At 36.0% G+C, this 23,764-nt stretch overlaps 1 protein-coding gene across 2 annotated transcripts in view; it reads right to left on the bottom strand.

Annotated features, from left to right (window-relative positions):
• Window positions 1-23,764, bottom strand: part of ANTXR2 (ANTXR cell adhesion molecule 2) — a 159,369-nt gene that overhangs the window by 76,730 nt on the left and 58,875 nt on the right. For both annotated transcript variants that reach the window (XM_031010222.3, XM_031010221.3), the window contains exon 12: window positions 16,317-16,412. In XM_031010222.3, the coding sequence (XP_030866082.1) occupies window positions 16,317-16,412 (96 nt within the window). The remainder of the gene's footprint in view (window positions 1-16,316; window positions 16,413-23,764) is intronic.

A 23,764-nucleotide genomic window follows, 5' to 3' on the forward strand; every position in this document is an offset into this window, starting at 1 on the left:
TTTGTGGGTACATATATTAGTCTCTCTCTTTGTAAATGTTTCCATTTTCCATAGTGAAAGGGTTTTTATATTTTGATGTCATTGATAATGTTTAGAGAACTGACCCATAATTTTCTGTGTGTATAATGTTTTCATCATCTAAATTTTAGTTTAGATCCAAACCTCAGGGAAAAAATACACAGACAATAATGACAATAATATAGATATAAATAGTAATTAAATTTGAATCTCCTTTTGAATGCTACAAAAAAAGCCATTATTTCTACTTAACTCTTTATTTAATTCAATTTTATTTTTTTAATAATCATAAAATTCCAGTAGATTTTGGTAATCATGAAAGATAAAACTTTATGATTTTTTATAATTAGCCCAGAAATAAATGCCAGTAGAGAATTAAGACTTAAAATAATAATAAAACAAAATAAAGTTAAGTTCATCAAACTACAGGTATATTTCCTCTATAAAAAAAGAAAGCATGTCATATGACTATGAACTTGCATGTCCAAAACAATTAATGAAAACCAAATCTGTTAGCATTTTATAACAAAATCAAAGCTACCCTAACCATCTTCATTTAAAAGCTAACATTCCTTCCTATCTTCCCTGTTTCTTTCAAGTGAATAACTTTTTTCAGTTGCAGCCTAAAAAGTTGGCATAATCCGTAATCTCTTTTCTCACTTCTAATGACTTTACCAAATCATTTCCATGCCCAATACATTCTTTGAAATATCCCCCACCTTCCTCTCTCCCTGATGAATTCTCCCCATTTTCTCAAGGCATGTATGATTCTCTTGATATGCACAGATGCATTGTTCTCTCCTAGAATTTATCCAAGTTGATAATTTTATCTACCAAAAAAGGGTTTATTAATTTTATCTACAAAAAAATAGTAAGTTTCATGAGAACAGGTGTTATGTCTGCTTTGCTCCTCACTGACTTTCTAGTATTTAATAGAATGTCTAGCACAAATTAGACTTTCAAGGAAGGAAAGAAAAAGAGAAGTTAGGAAGAGAGGAAAAGGAAAGAAGTGAGAAGGGGAGAGAAAAGGAGGGAGGAAGGGACAAAGAAAGAGAGGGAAGAAGGAAGAAAGGGAAATTAGGAGGAAAAAAAGAAGGAAAAAAGGGAGAGAAGAGAGGAAGAAACAAATTGAGAGAATAAAGATGGAGGAAGGGAAGGAAGGAGATAGACTGCAGAGGGAAGGACAAAGGAAGAAGGGATTCTTTTCATTCCCTTCCCCCGTCACTCCTAAAAGCATATTCTCAAGATTCTTTGGACCTTAAATGTACCTAGTACAACATTTTTTCAACTCCTCCAACGCATACACAATCAAAACTTCAATATTCTGAAAAGTTCCCACCAAGCTGTAGTCTAATTATGTTTGAATTACTGCAATCAAGAGAAATCCACTACCTTACAAAGCAATTCAGTCCATTGGCAAGGAACCCACATCATTTGAAAGTTTTTCCCCCAAATGAAGCCAAAGCACTTCCCACTCTGTAGTTTCCAGTCTTTAGTCTTGATCCTAGAGTCTGGCAATACACCACACACACACACACACACACACACACACGCACTTTTTCTTTCAGAGGAGAGCAGTTCCTATTTTTGAATGCTAGGATAATTACCATATATCTATTGAGTCTACCAATCTGGAACCTAAATATATCAAACATTTCTCATGAGATGGTCCTGAGTTATCTGGTTATCTTGGTCAGTTTTTTTTTAATCACATATTGATTTGGTCAATATTTCAGTGTGGTTCCTAGAACTGATAACATTTTAAGTATGGCTGAGCTATTATAAATGAATGGTGCTCAGACAAAGGAGATGCATCTCCATCTTTTCTCACCACCTCATTCTAAGAATTTTAATTAATAATACATTCACAAAATGTATTGATAGTTATAATTACCATAGCCTTTTTCGCATCAACGACTTAATACTCTACTTGTAGTTAAATTAGACATCTAACTTATTTCTCTATCTCCAATTGATTCCCCATTTTAACCTATGTAGCCAGGTCAATATTCTTCTAACAGAAGCTTAAACGATCATTTCCCTGGTAAAAATGAATAAACAGTCCCAATGTTCACAATTTGAATCAATAAATTACTAAATTTTATTGGAAAGACCTTACAAGTCATGCTTCCACTCTTAGTTTTGTGAATTTCCATAAAGTACTCTCTGGAGTTCTCTCACTAGAAAAAGATCAAGGTACATCCTTCCATTCCACTAAGTCTGAGAATAATACATCTGAACTCATTTTCATTTCATCGTGAGGACTTCAAATTTACTCTTCTTATTACATGTACATCTTGCACTGTTATATAAATTTCTGAGGACATAAATAGTATCCCCAACCCTGTTCTGTATTACATCCTCCTGAGAATTACTCAACATCTCTCTCCATAACTCTTCCTTTTTTTTTAATGTCATATTCATTATCCCATATAGCATCTAGTTTAATAGTGATATGGGAAAATTGAATTTCAATTTAAAATCCCCATATGACCACTGTTATCAAACTCACATAGTATCATGGGAGGCATCTTTACATTCCTTCTCTTCACTGGAGGTCCTTTATCTAATATAAACTGCAAGATAAACTATCAAAGCCCCTTTTGCAGCACATAAACATGAGCCAGTTTTTCTATTCTCATTGTTAAAATGCCTCAGCATGGTGTCAGTCCCTCCATGGTTAAGGCCTAACATGTATCTACAAACATCCCCCTACATGCACCTCCTCTCCAGCCAGCCTGATGATCCTGGTGCTTCCCCCAAATACAATGATCATTTTCCTGTTAGGTCCCAACCAGCCTTCACAGAGTAGCCCACTAACTCCCTGTTGTTTCATCTAGAAGACATAAAACTTTTTAAAGTATATGTTGCTGCACAGTTGAACCATTTATGCATCATTAATTTGGGTTTATATGTTGATTTTGTAATTTTTAAATTATCACTGAAAATTACAAATTTCTTAATGGCAATAATCATTTCTCCTTATTTATACATGCCATCATGCCTAATAAAGTGCTCTGCACACAGCAGATACTAAAGGTACTAAAAATATACTGAAAGTGAAATTGATGGAACTGAGAACGTTCACAAAAAATTATAGTTGATTTCCAAATGTGTAAGTCAAATATTGAGGAAAAAATATACAAAAATAATAAACAGACAGATTTACATGAAACTAAAATATTACTAGTCCCTAAGAAAATGAAGCACTATATTTTTTCCTGAACCAATAAAGTCAGATAACCCAATTGTAGAAGAGGAGATAGAAGTATACTAAGTTTATTCATCTGGGAAATAAATTGGATTAACTGTAGGTCCTTGTCAAAATGGCAATTCTTATAAAATGATAAAAAATACATATTACAATGTTTCCACCAGGTTTTTGCTTCTATGCCTTTCCATGGATAAATATGGCCATATGTCTATATGCAATTATATTCACCTTATTCCAGAAAAGAACATTAGAGTTCTTTTCAATAGCATGCCATTATTCTTTTGTGTGAATAATTCATGACTTACTATAAATTTAAAATGAATTAAAGTCCTGACAAGTATATTTTCTACATTGTTAATAATGAAAACGAAGCCCTCAAAGCTCTACCTAAATCAAATTTTGATCTGGTAAATCAAGAGACACAACCACCATCACAACAAATAATAGTACTTTCAGAAACTGAACCAGAGCTAAGGCTCATCTGTGTGTTGTTAACACTATTAACAAGAACCACCCTTTATTGGTGCTGCCAGATGCCACATACTCTGTCTCTATAGCTCTTTTATTTTCATAATAACTCTGTGCAATCACTATGTTTATCCTCATTTTAAATATAAGGAGAGGAAAGCTGTAACTTCAATAACTTGCCCAAATATATACAAAGAGAAAACACAGAATTAGGATTCAAACCGAGGACCAAGTCCACCTATCTCCAACTCTGAATTCAACTTCTGCCATATGACATCTTTTTAAAATAAGGTTTAGTTTGCAAAGGGAAAGAGTGCAGAAGAAAAAGCCTATGATTTGTTGAGCAGTTGTTACTTACTTGCATGGATGGATGGGTAGATGGACGGATGGATATATGGATGGATGGATGGATGGATGGATGGATGGATGGATGGATGGATGAATGAATGAATTGACAAATAGATGACAGATAATTACACAGATAGTTATATTTAAAACTTTTAATAACTATGTAAGATAGAGTTTATCACCATTTTATACAGATATAACATTTAGCTAATATGCCCAATGTCACCCACATAAAAATTTGGGGACGAGAAACAAAATGCTTTTCTTGTGATGTTCCAAAATGTTCCCTCTCTCCACTCTGCCACACGACCTCATGAGTAACAAAGAAGGGTGAAAATAATCTGAAGCCATTTGGCTCAAAAGCCAAAAATGGCAAAAATCTGTGTTCAACTGACATTCCTACATTTCAGTAAAACTAGTTCAAGAGAAAAGAAAGATTTACTGTTAGTAAAAATACATTAAAAACTACAGTCATGAGAATTCCATTCTTATATCAAATAGTGCAAGAATACACATTCATTTCAGAAAAGAATGTATTCATATGCACCATATTTTATGAGAATTTGCAGATTTTAAAAGGCATAATATTGCCTAGTTGCCAGAATTTTTTCCACTTAGCATCCTTCAGCTCTGTATTGAAGATTCTGGAAAACACTTTCACCACTTTATGAACCATATGCAGAGTTTGATTCTTCTCCAATTTTTTTTTCATTTGTTATTATCATCATCAGGAAGGATTACATCTCATCTACTTAGCTGCTAGAATGAAGATTTCAGTTTGGAAGAGAGCCGATTTCTTTAAAAAAAAAAAAAGTTAGCTGCTTCAGGCAACAGTCCTTTTGATCTGCTCATTAACACTTTTCAAATGTTCAAGTGATATGGGCATTCTTTGCGCTAAAAAATGTCAGCACTGGAGCCTGCAGCCAGCTTGATGCAATCATATGTTCCAATATTCAGAAAAGAGTGAAAAGAACTGTCAACATTGAATTGCCTTGGATTAAAAAAAAAAAGATATTGTACAATGACTATAGACTAAGTAGTATTTCAGAACTGATTTTTGCCAGTGACAAAAAAAATGCCCAATTTATCAGCAATGTCATCTAGGTGCCTAGGGACCCACAGACAATAGAGAAACATTCTTAGTATTTACAAGAATTTCTTTAAAATATATGGGGGTCTTCCTTTCATTCTACCTTTTCTTTTTGATAAGATCAGAGAGGAAGTAAAATGCCTTTCTTTTGACATGCAAAAACACAAAGCTCTTACATTACTGCTTGTGAAGTCCTTCTTTTCTGAATCCCACAAAGTATCTAACTTCAACATCTAGCCTTCAACATCCTGACCAAAATATGATTCAAGTTATCTCATCCTCTGCTTTTTATGTCTTCCTCGACAAACTCATCAATGATCAAATAATTCTACTCTGAACAAGTAAATAAGTAGCCTGAAATCTGGACAATAAATATAATTTAGAATGCTAAATGAGAACTAAGAAGAACAGTGTGAGAGTGTATTCTGCCAGGAGTTAAGTAAAGGTGCTTCTGTCAAAGCAAATAAACTGAGACCAGGATGAGTTTGATACAATCTCGTAAAAGATGCTCTGTTTGAAAGCATCACCATGAAAGCATGAAAGACCTAACATCACACTCTATTTCAAGAAGGCAACCAAACATAAATCATTTTAATTAATGGTGTAAGGAAGGTATATTAAAATTTAAATTACTTCTATTTTATTGTGCATTCCAAAAAAGAAATCAGGCTACTCTCAAAGTACCTCAATAAAGGTACCAGGAGCCCTCCTCAACAATAAAAAACAAGTGCAATGTACAGCATTATTACTATTTAGAAAAGAACAGCACAGCTGTTGCTGGCTAACAAAATGATTCTATAGAGTTCCAGCTAGACATATCATCATCGCGTGAGATCAACTAACTTATAGGCAAATTGGGCTTTAAAAACATAAAAAAGACCATTTGTAAATGGTATTTTAAATTAAGATTTATGAGATCTTTATGTAACGTCTTAAATGCACTAAAGAAAAATGAATTTGCAATCTTCCCTTGAGGCTGCAGAACATTGGCCAAGGACACTAAAGCAAGTGAACATTTGTCATTTTCAGCATATTCAGGTATTATTTGCAGCTATATAACACAATCTAATTGACAACACTACAGAAAGCCTTTGTTTGCCACCTCATCTGTAATTCATCTGGACTGTCTGGTTACCCCAAACTATGCAACTATAGGACTGTCATTTCTCCTATCCTGATTAGTAAAACAAATTTGCTATTAACTCAAAATATTCCCTAATCTAAACAATGATGAAACCATCCATAATTTCTGATGTCACTAACAATTCAAAACAGGATAAGTTTTGTTTTAATGCCTCCTGCCTTTTTAACCTAGGGAAAAAGACAGGATGCTGATGACGGCTTTGTTAAAGAAAGGCAGTTATAGAGGACGGATATAAGGAAGGATACTCAATGAACAGGATACAGACTCTTAAACAGATGTTAAGACATAACCTCACAAAAAATGAGAACTCTTCCCTTCATGGAACAGTTTGAAAACTCAACACAATCTATCATTCACTAATGGTAGTGCCTAAATATTCAAATTTACATGAGGCTCCTTTTTTATAAGGCTTGCTAGATAAAGGTCTCCAAATATCATTGGTTTAGATTTATACTTTTGTATGGAAAGCCAACACACACAGAGGACACTATCTGCAACATTTAGATTACATCACATCTCTGTCATTCTTGAAAAGACTCTTTAGTATGAACTGAAAGATTTAAAATTTAAAAATAGTCTTTTATTAAAAGCATCTTGGCTGACCAGATCTTCTATGGCAAGAGTTTTTCCTTAATCTTTTTTATTATATGCCCCTTGACATGGTTTGGCTCTTTGTCCCCACCCAAATCTCATCTCGAATTGTAATCCCCATAATCCCCACGTGTTGAGGGAGGGACCTGGGTGAGAGGTGACTGAATCATGGAGGCGGTTTTCCCCATGCTGTTCTCATGATAGTGAGCTCTCACAAGATCTGATTATTTAATGAGGCAGTTTCCCCTCCTCTTACTAGGCCTCTCTTTCCTTCTTCATGAAGAAGGTCTTTGCTTCCTCTTCACCTTCTGCCATGATTGTAAGTTTCCTGAGGCCTCCCCAGCTATGCAGAACTGTAAGTCAATTAAACCTTTCTTTATAAATTACCCAGTTTCGGGTAGTTCTTCATAGGAGTGTAAAAACGGACTACTACACCGCTCCTTAGCAGTCTGGTGAATCTATCCCATAATAATTATTCTAAATTAAAATGTATAGAATTTAAAGGACCCCAATCATATTGAAATGTAATTTTCAAATTTATTTTTTAAAATATGAGATATGGAAATATGTATGTTTCTTTATTAAGTCATTAAGTAATAAGCTCTTGTAATAAGTTTAGAAACTATCATAATTTTAAAGTAGCAATGCCTGTAAAACACATTTCAAAGATATCTGAATAGTAGTCAGGAGTTATGGTGCATGCCTATATTCCCCACTACTCGGGAGGCTGAAGCTGAGGCAGGAGGATCCCTTAAGCCCAGGAATTCTAGGCTGCAGTGAACTATGATCATGCCACTGCACTCCAGCCTAAGTGACAGAGAACCTGACTCTTAAAAAAAAATCTGAGCAACTATAAATGTGATATGGGATACATGTGATGGCTACTGGTGACAGTTTTCACAACTGCTAATATTTTTGTGGGCAGGGTAAAAAAATCAGTGACAAAAATAATAAATTTCAGTTAGAAGAAAAAAGAAAAATATATATTTTTTTCCACATAAGTTCACAATTCTTAGGTGAGGCATCCCTGTGGGGTATATGTAGCAGCAACTAGACAAAAGTTGAACTGCTTCTACTTCAGAGTTTCATTATAATTAATAAATTCTTATGTAGTTGTATCCTAGTTCCTACTAAAAATGATTACAAAGGCCACATTTCCCATTGTATATATATTATGAGGAACAAATTTTAAATGAAGTCAATGAAAATTATATCAAGAGTGATTGTATCATAAATTTCCTCAAGCACAATACTTCTCCATAATTGACAGAATTTTTTACTATAACTAGCAAAAAGGTACTCTATTTTGAATTTGATTTCCAAGTAAAGCAATATCAATTTTCTCAATTTTAAGAATTGGGATAGGTGAAGAAGATGCATTCAATAATAAGTATTCACCATGCAACATGCCTGGTTTACAATGATAGGTAGAATACACACAGTACCTGCCTTCATGAAATTATTAGTCTATAAGGGAAGAGAGATTTTAAACAAATAATGCATAAATCATTATCTAATTGTAATTTTACTTAAGCATCACCAAAAGGGTAACATTTGCTCACCTGACAGGATAATGTTACAAGAATTTTGGCTAAAATTTTAATATAAAACATCATAGAAGGGATGTTTCTGACTTTGACATGTTTCTTTTTCCTGATATAAAACTGGTACAGCTAACCAGGTAAACGTCATAGTTTCACAGACACAGTAATTAGTCAAATGTTCAAATTATTTGCTTTCCTCCATAGAGTGAAGGTCAATTTCCAGCTTTTAAGAGGTTCAATAGTTCAATATCTGAATATGAATGAAACTGTGCTGGCTCCTCTAGCAAATCATATCACCCCTGAGGAAGCTGTCCATGGATCTCTGTTGTCAAATGACTCTAATAACATATACGCGTGAGGCACTTCTGAAAATTGTAAACCTGTCTCTTCCAAAAATCCCTTGTTGCTCTAAGATAGTAAGTAAATTCTACTCAGTATATGAAGCATTATGCATACTAACTTCAAAGTTACAAAACAGAGGGGTTATTCTAATTTTAAAGGATGTATATTGGTTTCAATAGCCTTGGTACCATTGCAAATATATATATTTTTTTATTATACTTTAAGTTTTAGGGTACATGTGCACATTGTGCAGGTTAGTTACATATGTATACATGTGCCATGCTGGTGCGCTGCACCCACTAACTCTTCAACTAGCATTAGGTATATCTCCCGATGCTATCCCTCCCCCCTCCCCCCACCCCACAACAGTCCCCAGAGTGTGATATTCCCCTTCCTGTGTCCATGTGATCTCATTGTTCAATTCCCACATTCTCAGTAAACTATCGCAAGAACAAAAAACCAAACACCGCAAATATTTTAAAGAATATTTCATTGCCTCTTATTTTGCAATTGCTTGTACCCTATAAAAAGTTCAGGGTTGAAAAAATGTATATTCTGTTGATTTGGGGTGGAGAGTTCTGTAGACGTCTATTAGGTCCGCTTGGTGCAGAGCTGAGTTCAATTCCTGGGTATCCTTGTTAACTTTCTGTCTCGTTGATCTGTCTAATGTTGACAGTGGGGTGTTAAAGTCTCCCATTATTATTGTGTGGGAGTCTAAGACTCTTTGTAGGTCACTCAGGACTTCCTTTATGAATCTGGGTGCTCCTGTATTGGGTGCATATATATTTAGGATAGTTAGCTCTTCTTGCTGAATTGATCCCTTTACCGTTATGTAATGGCCTTCTTTGTCCTTTTGATCTTTGTTGGTTTAAAGTCTGTTTTATCAGAGACTAGGATTGCAACCCCTGCCTTTTTTTGTTTTCCATTTGCTTGGTAGATCTTCCTCCATCCTTTTATTTTGAGCCTATGTGTGTCTCTGCACGTGAGATGGGTTTCCTGAAAATGGCCATACTGCCCAAGGTAATTTATAGATTCAATGCCATCCCCATCAAGCTACCAATGACTTTCTTCACAGAATTGGAAAAAACTACTTTAAAGTTCATATGGAACCAAAAAAGAGCCTGCATCACCAAGTCAATCCTAAGCCAAAAGAACAAAGCTGGAGGCATCATGCTGCCTGACTTCAAACTATACTACAAGGGTACAGTAACCAAAACAGCATGGTACTGGTACCAAAACAGAGATATAGATCAACGGAGCAGAACAGAGCCCTCAGAAATAATGCCACATATCTACAACTAACTGATCTTTGACAAACCTGACAAAAACAAGCAATGGGGAAAGGATTCCTTATTTAATAAATGGTGCTGGGAAAACTGGCTAGCCATGTGTAGAAAGCTGAAACTGGATCCCTTCCTTACACCTTATACAAAAATTAATTCAAGATGAATTAAAGACTCAAAAGTTAGACCTAAAACCATAAAAACCCTAGAAGAAAACCTAGGCATTACCATTCAGGACATAGGCATGGGCAAGGACTTCATGTCTAAAACACCAAAAGCAATGGCAACAAAAGCCAAAATTGACAAATGGGATCTCATTAAACTAAAGAGCTTCTGCACAGCAAAAGAAACTACCATCAGAGTGAACAGGCAACCTACAAAATGGGAGAAAATTTTTGCAAACTACTCATCTGACAAAGGGCTAATATCCAGAATGTACAATGAACTCAATCAAATTTACAAGAAAAAAACAAACAACCCCATCAAAAAGTGGGTGAAGGACACGAACAGACACTTCTCAAAAGAAGACATTTATGCAGCCAGAAAACACATGAAAAAATGCTCACCATCACTGGCCATCAGAGAAATGCAAATCAAAACCACAATGAGATACCATCTCACACCAGTTAGAATGGCAATCATTAAAAAGTCAGGAAACAACAGGTGCTGGAGAGGATGTGGAGAAATAGGAACACTTTTACACTGTTGGTGGGACTGTAAACTAGTTCAACCACTGTGGAAGTCAGTGTGGTGATTCCTCAGGGATCTAGAACTAGAAATACCATTTGACCCAGCCATCCCATTACTGGGTATATACCCAAAGGACTATAAATCATGCTGCTATAATGACATATGCACATGTATGTTTATTGCGGCACTATTCACAATAACAAAGACTTGGAACCAACCCAAATGTCCAACAATGATAGACTGGATTAAGAAAATGTGGCACATATACACCATGGAATACTATGCAGCCATAAAAAATGATGAGCTCATGTCCTTTGTAGGGACATGGATGAAATTGGAAATCAGCATTCTCAGTAAACTATCACAAGAACAAAAAACCAAACACCGCATATTCTCACTCATAGGTGGGAATTGAACAATGAGAACACATGGACACAGGAAGGGGAACATCACACTCTGGGGACTATTGTGGGGTGGGGGGAGGGGGGAGTGATAGCTTTAGGAGATATACCTAATGCTAAATGACAAGTTAATGGGTGCAGCACACCAGCATGGCACATGTATACATATGTAACTAACCTGCACATTGTGCACATGTACCCTAAAACTCAAAGTATAATAATAATAAAATAAAATAAAAAGAAAATGGACAAAATACATTTAGAGCCATTTCACCAAAGATATAAGCAAATAATGGCAGATAAGCACACGAAAACATGTTCCTCACTAGCTGTTATAGAAACTCAAATTAAAACCACGATGAGATATCATTACATACCTATTAGAATGGCAATAATAAAAATAGAGAAAACACCAAATGCTGAAAATCTGAAGGAGCAACTGAATCACTCATTCATTGTTAGTGGGCATGTGAGATGGTACCACCACTCTGGGTAACAGTTTGGCAGTTTCCCATAAAACTAGATATACAACTACTTTATAACTCAGGAGTCACAGATGGCATTTACCTAGAAAAATGGAAACTTAAGTTCATATAAAAACCTGTACATAAATGTTCATAGTAGCTTTATTCATAATAGGAAAAACCTATAAACAACCTAAATGTTTTTCAACAGGTGAATAATTCAACAGACTGTGGTACATCTATACCATTAATTACTATGCAGCAGTAAAAACAGAGTGGACTACGACTACACACAGAAGCTTGGGTGGATCTCAGAGGAATTATGCTGAATGAAAAAAAGCCAGTCTCAAAATATTACATGCTGTATGATTCCATTTATATAACATTTTTGAAATAAAAAAATTATGAAAAAAATAAAATAATAAAAAAATAAAAAGTTCATGGTTTTTGTTTTCTTTTCTTTTTTGTAATGAGTTTGTCTGAAAACATAAAAATTCCCCAACTCTGGGGAATATCAGAAAATTCAGGAGATAATATAGGTTTCTTCTTGCTGCTATAACAAATTATCATACACTTAGTGTCTTAAAACCACAGAAACTTTTTTTTTATACTTCTGGAAGTCTGGAGTCTGAAGTGAGTCTTACAGGGTTAAAAACCAGGTGTTGGCCAAGCTGGTTCTTCCTGAAGGCTCTAGGGATGGATTTGTTTCTTGCCTCTTCCAGCTTCTAGTGGCTGCCAGCATTCCTTGGCTTGTGGCTGCATCACTCCAATTTCTGCATCTATGGTTACACTGCCTTCTTTCCATCTATAGTCTAATCTCCCTCTGTCTCCCTTTTATAAGGCTTGGATTGCATTTATGACCCATCTAGATCATCCTGAATAATGTCAAGATTTTTAATTTAATCACATTTGTAAAGTCCCTTTTGCTATATCAGGTAACATTACAAGGTTCCAGGGATTGAGACCTGCATGTCTTTAGGGATCTTTATTCACTTTATTGAAGGAGGCTTTTTCAAACTGCATGACCTCTGGAGCTGCCTCAGTCTACCCAAACCCACTTCCTCTCCAGGAGAATTACCACCATTGGAAACCTGACAGCCACTGTTCTGAAAGACTTGCTGTTGAGGCAGAAAAAAGAAAAAAAAAAACCTGAGAATCTCTGTCTAAAATGTAAGTAACATTGTCATCACTGACTCATTGATTAGAGGTCTATGAGATTTTAAACTCTGGATAATGAGTGATTCAATCATGTTATAAAATATGACTTAATATTTCATATTTTGGCATTTTATAAAACATAAAATGACTGAATGAAGCATATGTGACAGATATTGAGATTTCTATTCAGGGAGTTTTCTTTCCATGTTCTCTGTATTGATAAGAGCTCCTGAGCATACGATGCTCATGGAGGTGGATAGCTGACACACCATAAATGTGCCTGAGAATAGACATTTTAAGCTCTTTAGTCATGTTTCAGTTGAAAGATTAGATTTAAATATTTGCCACTAGTTCTTAAAACACATTCAAGCAAAAAGAAATTTGCACAACACCACGCTGATAAATAGATAAATTTCATTTTCTATTAAAAAGTTCATTGCTAGGAATGACAGTCAAAGTCATATTGAGCTCAAATAATTTAACGCTACTAAGAATTATTTAAATGGTCACATTCTAATTTCAGCATTGCACAAATATATAACCTAAAAGAAACGAAATAAGATAAACACCCTGTGATTGTACTATAATACCCTCTGAAAACTCAAGATCCTTTTCCACAAGGTTATTGTCACACTACCTCCTTTTTACATCATGTCTTCATTTTTCTCTAGCTCATTTAATTTCAGCTTGAGATTCCAGCTATCTATACTTTGTTAGAAGTACTTTGTTCTGGCTATATTTAAGATGCAATATCTGTCACTGCCTTTCCATTTCCATTGTTAATGGAACTCAGTTGGACACAGTCTTAAATAATTTTTGCCAGGACTAGACTTTAGCACTACTGTGAAGCCAGCAAAGTTTCTTTCAGATAATTAGACTGATCGAATCTCTCCAGTGGCTTCTCGTCATCCCTCAGAAGAGATCAGACTTTCTATTACAAGACATAGGAGGTCCTCCCCTATGGGTTCATGCCAAAATCCAAACTATCATTCACCTAGCACAGTAGGTCTCAGGCTAGCACTTCTGAAAACATGTCAGAATAACTCATGATTCCACATGCACTTCATCTGAAATGTCATTCAAGAACTGTCAACATCTTATTCATGACTCAGAACTGAATTGGGAGTCGTCAGGTCAGTCAGGTTTCTCTGAAATGCTCCCTTTAGTCTTGGCAAACCCTTCCTCCTTTATGTTTCTACTGTTCTTTACACACTCCGCTATTAGGACTTCAGTTACCTTCCATTTACACTTATTTGCACACATTTCTATGTTTCCATATTAAAATGTGAATTTCCATATCATATTATAAGCACTTTTGTATCCCCAGTTCCTAGCACAGTACTGACACCTACTAGATAATCAACAGTAGCCAAGGGCTGAATTCAGAATTTCACCTCTCCTTTCTTCCTGCTTTAAAATCTACTTTAGAAAACGTTTGCTATCATTCACTTATATGTAGGTATAAATATAAGTTCATACTTATATGAACTTATAAGGGCTAATTGCTTTTTAATCTATATTTCTAAGGGTAAAATAAAGGAAGTTTCCTCTATTAAATAAGTTCAGGAAATTAATAAGCATTTGGGATGTTTCTGAGGACGGGAAGCCTTTCTGACATCCTGATACTCCACCATTAAAGGGCTCCCTTTATGCCTCGTAGAAAGTAACTCCATGATTTGAGATCTGTAGCGTCCAAGGCTTTAGAGTCCCATGTATCTAGTCTCTGATCTAGTCACCTGATGATTGGCTCCTCTCCTTAATATCCAAAATGATGGTCAAAACCCATATTAGAGCACATTTCATTTTGCATATGTCTTTTTAAAAATCATACACTTTGACACTTCTGAGCCCTCTGGTCAATACTAAATGAAATTGCAAAGTGATAATATAAAAAAAGGAGGGGAAATGCACCACTGCAAAGTTTAAATTAAAAAACCAAGGAGCACAAATTACATTAGGGCATCTTTTTGCTTTTTAATGTGATACTCAAGAATGCTAGCCACCCTAAAATAGCCATAACTAGATAATCAAGATTACAACAGGAAACTGAGCATAAATTGCTATGGCAGGAAACTGATTAGTTCAGCAAAGAGACAGGATGCGTCTTGTCTCTACTGTTATCTGAGTTAATTCTATGCCTCCTCCATGGGCCAACTGCTCTGAGATAAAGGATTATAAAGTTGCCTCATGAAAGCAAACTGAAGTACAACTAATAATAAACGCAGGGCTAAAACAAAGCACATCTGAAATTGCAAGGATGATGAAATCAGTCAGCAAACATGAGAGCGGCGGGAAAAGGCAGTCTTGCAGTATTATGTAAAACATTACCATGGGCTACACAATATTAAGTTCTACATAATGTGCTTATAATAAAAGGAATATTCTCAAAATAAATAGTAGGCATGATTTGGAAGAGGGCTTCCTTAAGATAATTTTTTTTCTATGAAACCTGAACAATCTAAATTGGATTGCTTGAAATGTGTAGAATGATACCCCCCACCAACATCTCCATAACTTAATTACCTGGTACTGTGAATATGTTATCTTACTGGCAAAAGGGATTTTGCAGAAGTGATTAAGGTTCAGGATCTTGAGATGGGAGATGATCCTGGATTAGCTAGGTGCGTCCAATCTAATCCCATGGTTCCTTAAAACTGGAGGACCTTTCCCAGCTGGGTTCAGAGTTAGGGGGAGATGTGACTACAGAAAAATGGTTGAAAAGATGCAACACATCTGGCTTTGCAAATAGAGAAAGGGGGGTATGAGGCAAAGAATCTGAGTAGCCTTTAGAAGCTGGAAAAGGCAAAGGAATGGCTTCTTCCTTAGAGCATTCAGAAACAAACACATCCCTTCCAACACATTTTAGTCCAGGTAAACCCAGTGAGACTCATGTGAAAGCTATGATTAGACAGCTGTTAGATAATAAATTTGTGTTGCTTTTAGTCAACACATGTGTGGCAATTTGTTACAGCAGCAATAGATAACTGATATACACCCATATTCTTTCACAGGCTTTATACAAACACAAAAAAATGACACAAACTGAAAGTCCTCGCCATTACTCCAAAAGTAGCAGTTTAACAGATATGCTGACAATTGTGCATGACTAATTTCTGAACAAATATTTTTCAGTAGCAAACAGAGAAGGTCCTGAAATGGTAGACCCTTCAAAGCGGAAATGAATAATTTAATGAGCACTTAAAAAAACTGACAAATTATCAACTCCTCTCAATGAACCCAAAAGAAAACATCATTCAATTTACTTGAATTTCTCTTGCACTTGAATGAAAATACCCTTTATCCCAACTATCTCCCCTATTTTTCTCTCCTCCTCTTCCCACAAACCTGATTTAAAAGTGCTTTTTAGATGAATTTTTTAAATAAATATTTACTGACCTGCATGTTTTCTAGAATTTATTATAGTAGTGAAGACAATTAAAATTCATTTTGCAAACTGAAACTTTTTTGTTATTGAGTAACATGGCATTTATTCATATTTCAGACCTTACTTTACATCTTTCTAATTTTTTTTAAGTAGAGTTGTAAATCCTTCTTACTCACCACTTTGCAGCAAAGGGGCCAAAACCACCACATCAAACCGATCCCCAGGAGTAGCAGTAACACCAAAATAACAATGATGGCTGCGATCCCATTAGACTAAAGTAGGCAAAAAGCAAAAACAAAGCAGTCAGCACAGCTTATGGTCAAATTCCAAATGTATATATATTTTAAGGAAACACCAGAAAATAATTCAGAAAGTATAATGTCAAACTAGATTTTAACTATATTATTTTAATTTCTTGAAATTCTACAAATGTATCTTCTATTTAATATATATTATGTTTTATGTTATGTTGTTGTGACAGGCAATAATAAACAAAAACTTTCCCAAAATGCTGCAGATTGTTTACAAATACATCTAAAAGGAATTTAGGAAAAATCACTAATCAGGATTAGACTGGTCTCTATCTTTCATGTAAGGATTATTTTGGTTCAAAGCAAATTACTCATAGGCAGAATTTAGGCAGAATCCTGCAGACTTTTTGATGGTGAAACACAATTTATTGCATGTAGTTAAATAATAAGATGAATATTAAAAAAAATTATCAAGTAGATGACAAACCAACAATGGTTCTTGTTGGGAAATGGTATATATACACATCAATGCAAGAATGCAATCTCATGCATTCATAAATCAGATGTTCTCTCATTGCAGCTGAAATATGACCTACACAAAAACCACAGTGGTGTTCTTTCCCTTCCTAACTACTGAGCTCCTCCAGCCTTAAGGCACCTACTCTGGGCTCTGTTCTTAAACCCTTTCATATAAAAACCACCTACTCATTTTACAGGGCTCATATTAAGTCACTTCATGGAAGTCTTCCTTGGACCCTTTGACTATAAAATGCCCCTTTGATTAAACAACTCATATTTCTCTATACTTTAATCTTTAGTACTTATCACGATGCAACGAATTATGAATTTTGTGATTATTTGTTTAATTTATATTTTCTACCATGATTTATTGTGAGCTCTAGGAAGTCAGGGGTTACATCTAGCCTACTTAGCACTGTATACTCCATGTCTGGCATTTAAAAACTACTTACTGAGGCCGGGCACAATGGCTCACGCCTGTAATCCCAGCACTTTGGGAGGCCGAGGCAGGTGATCACGAGGTCAGGAGTACGAGACCAGCCTGGCCAACATAGTGAAACCCCATCTCTACTAAAAATACAAAAATTAGCTGGGCATGGTGGCGGGCACCTGTAATCCCAGCTACTCAGGAGGCTGAGGCAAGAGAATTGCTTGAACCTGGGAGGTGGAATTTGCCATGAGCCGAGATTGCACCACTGCATTCCAGCCTGGGAGACAGAGTGAGACTCCATCTCAAAAAAAAAAAAAAAAAGAAAGAAAGAAAGAAAGAAAGAAAGAAAAAACTACTTACTGAGAGAATGAACTCTAAAGAAAAAAAAAACAGCAAAAGACATCGATACAAAGAAGAATGTTTACTGAACTTTCACTGTACAAACAGTTTCCAAGGGAACAAGGGGTATCTCCCAAATGCCTAATCCCTAGGATCCTCAGTAATAATGTTTTGTTTTGTGGTTTTTTTTTATGAGAAAAAATTCAGGGAAGAAAAGAAAAAGAGCAAAAGAGAAAGAAGATTAATACTAATACTTTATAGAAATTTTCAGGCAAATACCTAAGTAGCCTGTTCTTAGAAAGAACATTCCAAAGTGCATCTTTCTTTACAAAATTCTAAATATTCATGAATAAATCATGCTACCGTCCACAGGCACAAACACATTAAGCTCTAAAATCTAGGCAAACAAGAATATAACGGAAAAAGGATGTCATAGAAACGCATGGAAAACTGTGGTACCCTATGGGAGAAATATTGTCAAATGTATAAATCTTGATCTCACCTTCAAAAATATGGTCTTATGTAAGACAGCCCCTATCTGTGACTGTCCATGTACAGAAGGAATACATTTCTCACCAGACCTTTCCCACATGAAGATCCAGCCACAGCACTCATAGAAACGGCACACCATTTGGCTGTGCTATACAGCTTTCAAAAGGGCTCTATGAACATTTGGTTTCCCCTTTTCTTAGAATTCACACCCATGTTCAGAAATAAGGACATGCAACTAGAGGCCATGAAACTGCTAAAAATTTAGTGGTTAGTTTGTTTCTTCTATGCATGTGCCAAGAACAGGAAAATCAGAAAATTGCACTGACAGAACACAAAGATGGGCTAGCCTTGCTAGATACTTAAAATTTTTTATTTTTCCCTTAAAAAAAGCCTCCATTAGTAGCATTGACAAAATATTATGCATCTCCAGATACAAATATAATTTATTATTACAATATTATCATATCAACTGATTGCAAAGATTTGTCTTAAAAAAATTAAAAATGGCCGGGCACAGTGGCTCACACCTGTAATCCCAGCACTTTGGGAGGTTGAGGTGGGCGGATCACAAGGTCAGGAGATCGAGACCGTCCTGGCTAACATGGTGAAACCCCATCTCTACTAAAAATACAAAAAATCAGCCAGGCATGGTGGTGGGCGCCTGTAGTCCCAGCTACTCGGGAGGCTGAGGCAGGAGAATGGCGTGAATCCGGGAGGCGGAGGTTGCAGTGAGCCAAGATCATGCCACTGCACTCCAGCCTGGGTGACAGAGAAAGACTCCATCTCAAAAAAAATAAATTAAATTAATTAATTAAAAATAAATTATGTACTTTCTAAAGACCTACAGACCTAGTATATATTTAAGCCAAACATGATGGGAAAAGGGTCAGGGAAAATGCCAGCTGGTCTTGCCATCTATCTATCTATCTATCTATCTATCTATCTATCTATCTATCTATCTGTCTGTCTATCATCTATCTATCTGATGACTATTTCATTTACTGGATTCTTTTTTAAATATTCAATATCAGGAATTAGGAAACTATGGCACAAAGGTCAAATCCAGCCAATCTATTTTGTAAGACCCTGGCAAGCCAAGAACATTTCTACCCTGTTTAAGAAAAATGACATTTGAGTAATAAATATTTATTAGAACTTTTTCAGTTCTAAAGAGAGGCATGCCTATGTAAAACTGAGAAGCTTCTAGTTTCGCTCGTGATATAGATCTATAGGTAATCAAATCTAGTTTCATACTCTTCTTCATCTGACTCTTAAGTCCATAGTTTGCAACATGGTATCTGATTACGGGACTGAATTCTGTAGTGTTCCACATTTCCCCAATATGTTTATAAAGTTTTGGGCAAAATGAAACTGTTTTTCTTTCAAGACTAACATCTTTCTTGCTCTGATAGTGGCTCTGGCTATCAAAACAAACACAATGGGAAAGCCTGAATTTGTATCCAGTTAACCGAGCTGATGTCTGGGATTAGTGTATTCAGGGACTGTGCCATCTGCATCTAATTTCCTTTTCTTCACTAAAAGCAAGTTATACAATAAAAAACTTTATTCTGCCAAATATAACTAAAATTCTAGTGAAGAGAATCATAGAGGTATAAAAACAAATCAGGGTGACTGCTGCCCTTGCAACATAACTATGGGACAGAGGAATCACTGGAAAGTTTCAAAAAAGCATTAGTTGTTATTGCTGCAATCTATCTAGAAAATAGTGAATTCGCAGCAGCCACATTAGAATGAAACAGACACAGAATGGGGAAAATGGGTCTCCACAATTTTGTTTCATGAATTTAGAATTAGGGAAAGAAAACAGATTCATGAAACAGATAATTATTTCATTTACTTGATTCTTTTTGGAATATTTGATATCAGGAATTAGGAAACTATGGTACAAGAGTCAAATCCAGCCAATCTATTTGGTAAGACCCCAGCAAGCTAATACCTTTTTTTTTTTTTTTTACAGTATTACATAAAGCTGAAAAAATCAAAAGAAGAATATGTTACAAGAAATTCCAATGTCAATGTACATAGTTTTATTGAACACAGCCATTTGTTTATATAATGTCTATAGCTGCTTTTGCACTACAATGGTAGAGTTAAGTAGTTGTGACAGAGACCATATGGTCCCCAAAGCCTTAAGTATGTATTTACTATTTGGCCTTCTACAGGAAAAATTTGCCAACCCTTGTCCTATATAAATCAATGCAGAATCTGGTTTAAAATGGCAAATTGTGGAAGTGTTCAGTCAGGGGGTGGGGGAGACAGACGTGGGTTCAATTCTCAATTATAGCATTTATCAGACTGCAAAACTGGGCAAGTAACAACCTTTCAGAGCCTCCAGGCTTCAAGTATCCCTTTTGCAGGGACAGTAAGGACTGAAACCACCTGCTGTTACACTCATCAAACCATGCACCTCTTTGAGGGCTGAGTCCACATAAGAAGAAGTACCTTCTAATGTATTTGGATAAAAGTGCACTGAATGTTGGAGGTATCTTCCTGTTCCTCAGTTTTCTCATCTGTAAAATTAACATAATCTGAACAGCCTCCTCTTGGACTGTGAGTGCTAAATGAAGCCATAAAGGATTTAGCACATATACAGCAGAGCTGAACACAGCGTCTAGCACTTAATACATGCTCAGCAAACAGGTTCTTGGTATTGTTATTGCAAAAGAGTCAGAAGATCAATGATTCCAAGAGAAAAAAAAGGACATCTTTCCATTATCTTTTTAAAAGCAGAGATCCATTTTAAAGATCTTTTGAGGAGAGATGAACATAAAGGATTGTCTAAATGCAAACCCTCCTCAGACTCTAATCTTAAATCTCTTAAATCTAAAACTTAGTTTCCCCATTTTAAACTAGATATATGGTTACTTTCAATCATTCATTTAGGAAATAATTTTGGAGCACTTGCTCTGTGTAAGGACCAGTTGTGGGAGACGGGCAATAAGCACAGCACAAGCCCTGCCATCAATGTCTCAAGGCTGGTAAGAAAGGCCCAGAAGCAAACAGGAACTCACAGCTCAGTTCCTAAGGCCTCAATAGGACTGAGCCCTGGATGTTCCTGAAGCATACAGAGGAGCTTCTTTATTTGTGAGATTTTAACAAGGACTAACCAATGACTAGAATAATAGTGTTCTACTTTGTTTGGCTTTCAAATGCCTGAGCAAGTAAAAAGCATTATCCTCACAATGAGCAATATCGCTAACTGCATTTCACCTGTTCGCCATATGCAAATATGCCTGAAAGACTAAATATCATTTAAATCCAAGGTCCAGGTATTCATCATAGTATTACCCACCATACTCTTCTATTTTCAATAGATATTTCATGCATAAATCAGCAGGTGCATCTCATCAGCACAAGTCTCACTTTTCATATCTATGGAATGGTAATATCATTACCACAGGCAACAGGAATTTGAGGTTAAATACAAGGCAATGGTTAAATTTAAGGAGGAAAAATAATTTTCCTATAATTACTGTCAACCTGAAAAATTGAATTATAGTATTTATTATCCTGTAATAACTAGTGGAATAATAAAAGTCATAAGAAAGAGAAGGCTTCAAGTCATCAGCCTTGGCAGACACGGGGAGATCACTGGTGACCCCTCGGACATTTTCTCAGCCCTGGCTCACCTTGGCCTCTCCCAGGCATGTACTGCTGCCCTCTCTTCACCTTGGAATTCTATCTTCCTTTGTCTTCTTCATTCGGTGTCTGGTCTTCCCACATCTTAAGCAGTTCTTTCTCTTATTTCTTCACTTACTCTATTCATCAAGACAGCCATACCTATTTCTTCTGCTTGATTAAACTTTAAACTTCAATCAAATCAGATTTCTTCTGACTGTGGGTCTTGGATCTCCCTTTTCTTTAAGAATCTACTTTTAAAAATTTGTGGCCGGGTGAGGTGGCTCACGCCTGTAATCCCAGCACTTTGGGAGACTGAGGCGGCCAAATCACAAGGTCAGAAGATTGAGACCATCCTGGCCAACATGGTGAAACCCCGTCTCTACTAAAAATACAAAAATTAGCTGGGTGTGGCGGCACACACCTGTAATCCCAGCTACTTGCGAAGCTGAGGCATGAGAATTGCTTGAACCCGGGAAGCAGAGATTGCAGTGAGCCAAACTGGCGTCACTGCACTCCAGCCTACCAACAGAACAAGACTCAGTCTCAAAAAAAATAAAAAATATAAATAAATAAATAAATAAATAAAAACTTGTAATCACAAAATATTTCTCCGCCTTTTGAAAAGCATTTAAATCTCCTTTAACTCTGAGCAGTTTTACAGACCTTGGAGGACTGTCTTTCTCAAGGCCCTGGGAGCCATTCCTTTGAGATGTAATCATCAAGGGAGATAGTGCCCCTATCACACGGTCTCTGTAGAAGCGGAGAAACCTAACATCAGTGGTGCCTTGCTCCAAGTTTTAGCACTACCTCCTATTAGGAAAGTAGGAGAAAGTTTACTTTTCCTTTAGGTAAGGTCAATTAGCAGATACTGGTGGCCTATAATTCCCATCACCCTAGCTTTGAAAATTCTCCAACTTTTTGTTTCATCACAGGTAAATTCATTCACTCTTCCCTCTTACAACAGTCTTGAACAAGGTCTTCTTTGCCTGTTTAATTTTGTCCAGTGCATTTTTGTCTTTGACTCTATGTATTCCTCCCCACTTCAAAATGACATTAACTCTAAATTGTCCCATTTTTCTTCCCCTTCCTACAACCTCAGCAAAAGCAAAACTTAAATTTTTACTTCCAGCCCTGATCACTCACGAGATGTGAAGCTATAGCTACAAGTACCCGCTTGACATTGCCAACCTCACTTACATAACATGTCTACAATGAAAATTCTTCTGATCTCCAGATTTACCTCTCGCTTTGGATGTTTCCAATGGCAGCATCATTCTTCCAGCCCATGAGATTCAATATTTTGGAATGAAACATTCCCCCATAACCACCAGTAAGTCACTTTATGATATGGATTTCTTCATTAATACAATTTATATGGCTATTTCTAGGACTATTTCTACCACCATCAGTCAATTTAGAAACTAAAGTTTTATGCCTATATTCTAGCATTTGTTTCCTAAAAGCTTTCTCTGTGCCTTTTCTTTTCCTGTCCTTTCTCTTACATGTCATTACTAATTTAATCTTCCCAAAATAGTATGTTTCACCATCACATGTGTGTCCAAAGCCCTTTAAAACCATATTATTATTTATTGGAGTCAGACCTTGTGATTTCTCAAGGCAATAAAACCTGAAAAAAAAAAGCTGCTCACATAAACTTGCCAGCTAATAATTCTGCCAAATAACAGCATACAAGGGAAAAGAGAAAAGAAGAGAAGAAGCAGGAAGAGGGAGAGGAATATGAGGAAGGAAAAGAAAGGACTGAAGGAATAGGGAGAAGGAAGGTGGGAGAGAAGAAAGAAGGAAGGATGGAATGAGGGAGGAAAGGAAGGGAAAGGAAAGGAAAGGAAAGGAAAGGAAAGGAAAGGAAAGGAAAGGAAGGGAAAGGAAAGGAAAGGAAAGGAAAGGAAAGGAAAGGAAGGGAAAGGAAAGGAAAGGAAGGGAAAGGAAAGGA

The sequence above is a fragment of the Gorilla gorilla genome, chromosome 3 (genome assembly GCF_029281585.2).
Source record: "Gorilla gorilla gorilla isolate KB3781 chromosome 3, NHGRI_mGorGor1-v2.1_pri, whole genome shotgun sequence".
NCBI classification, from domain to species: Eukaryota; Metazoa; Chordata; class Mammalia; order Primates; family Hominidae; genus Gorilla; species Gorilla gorilla.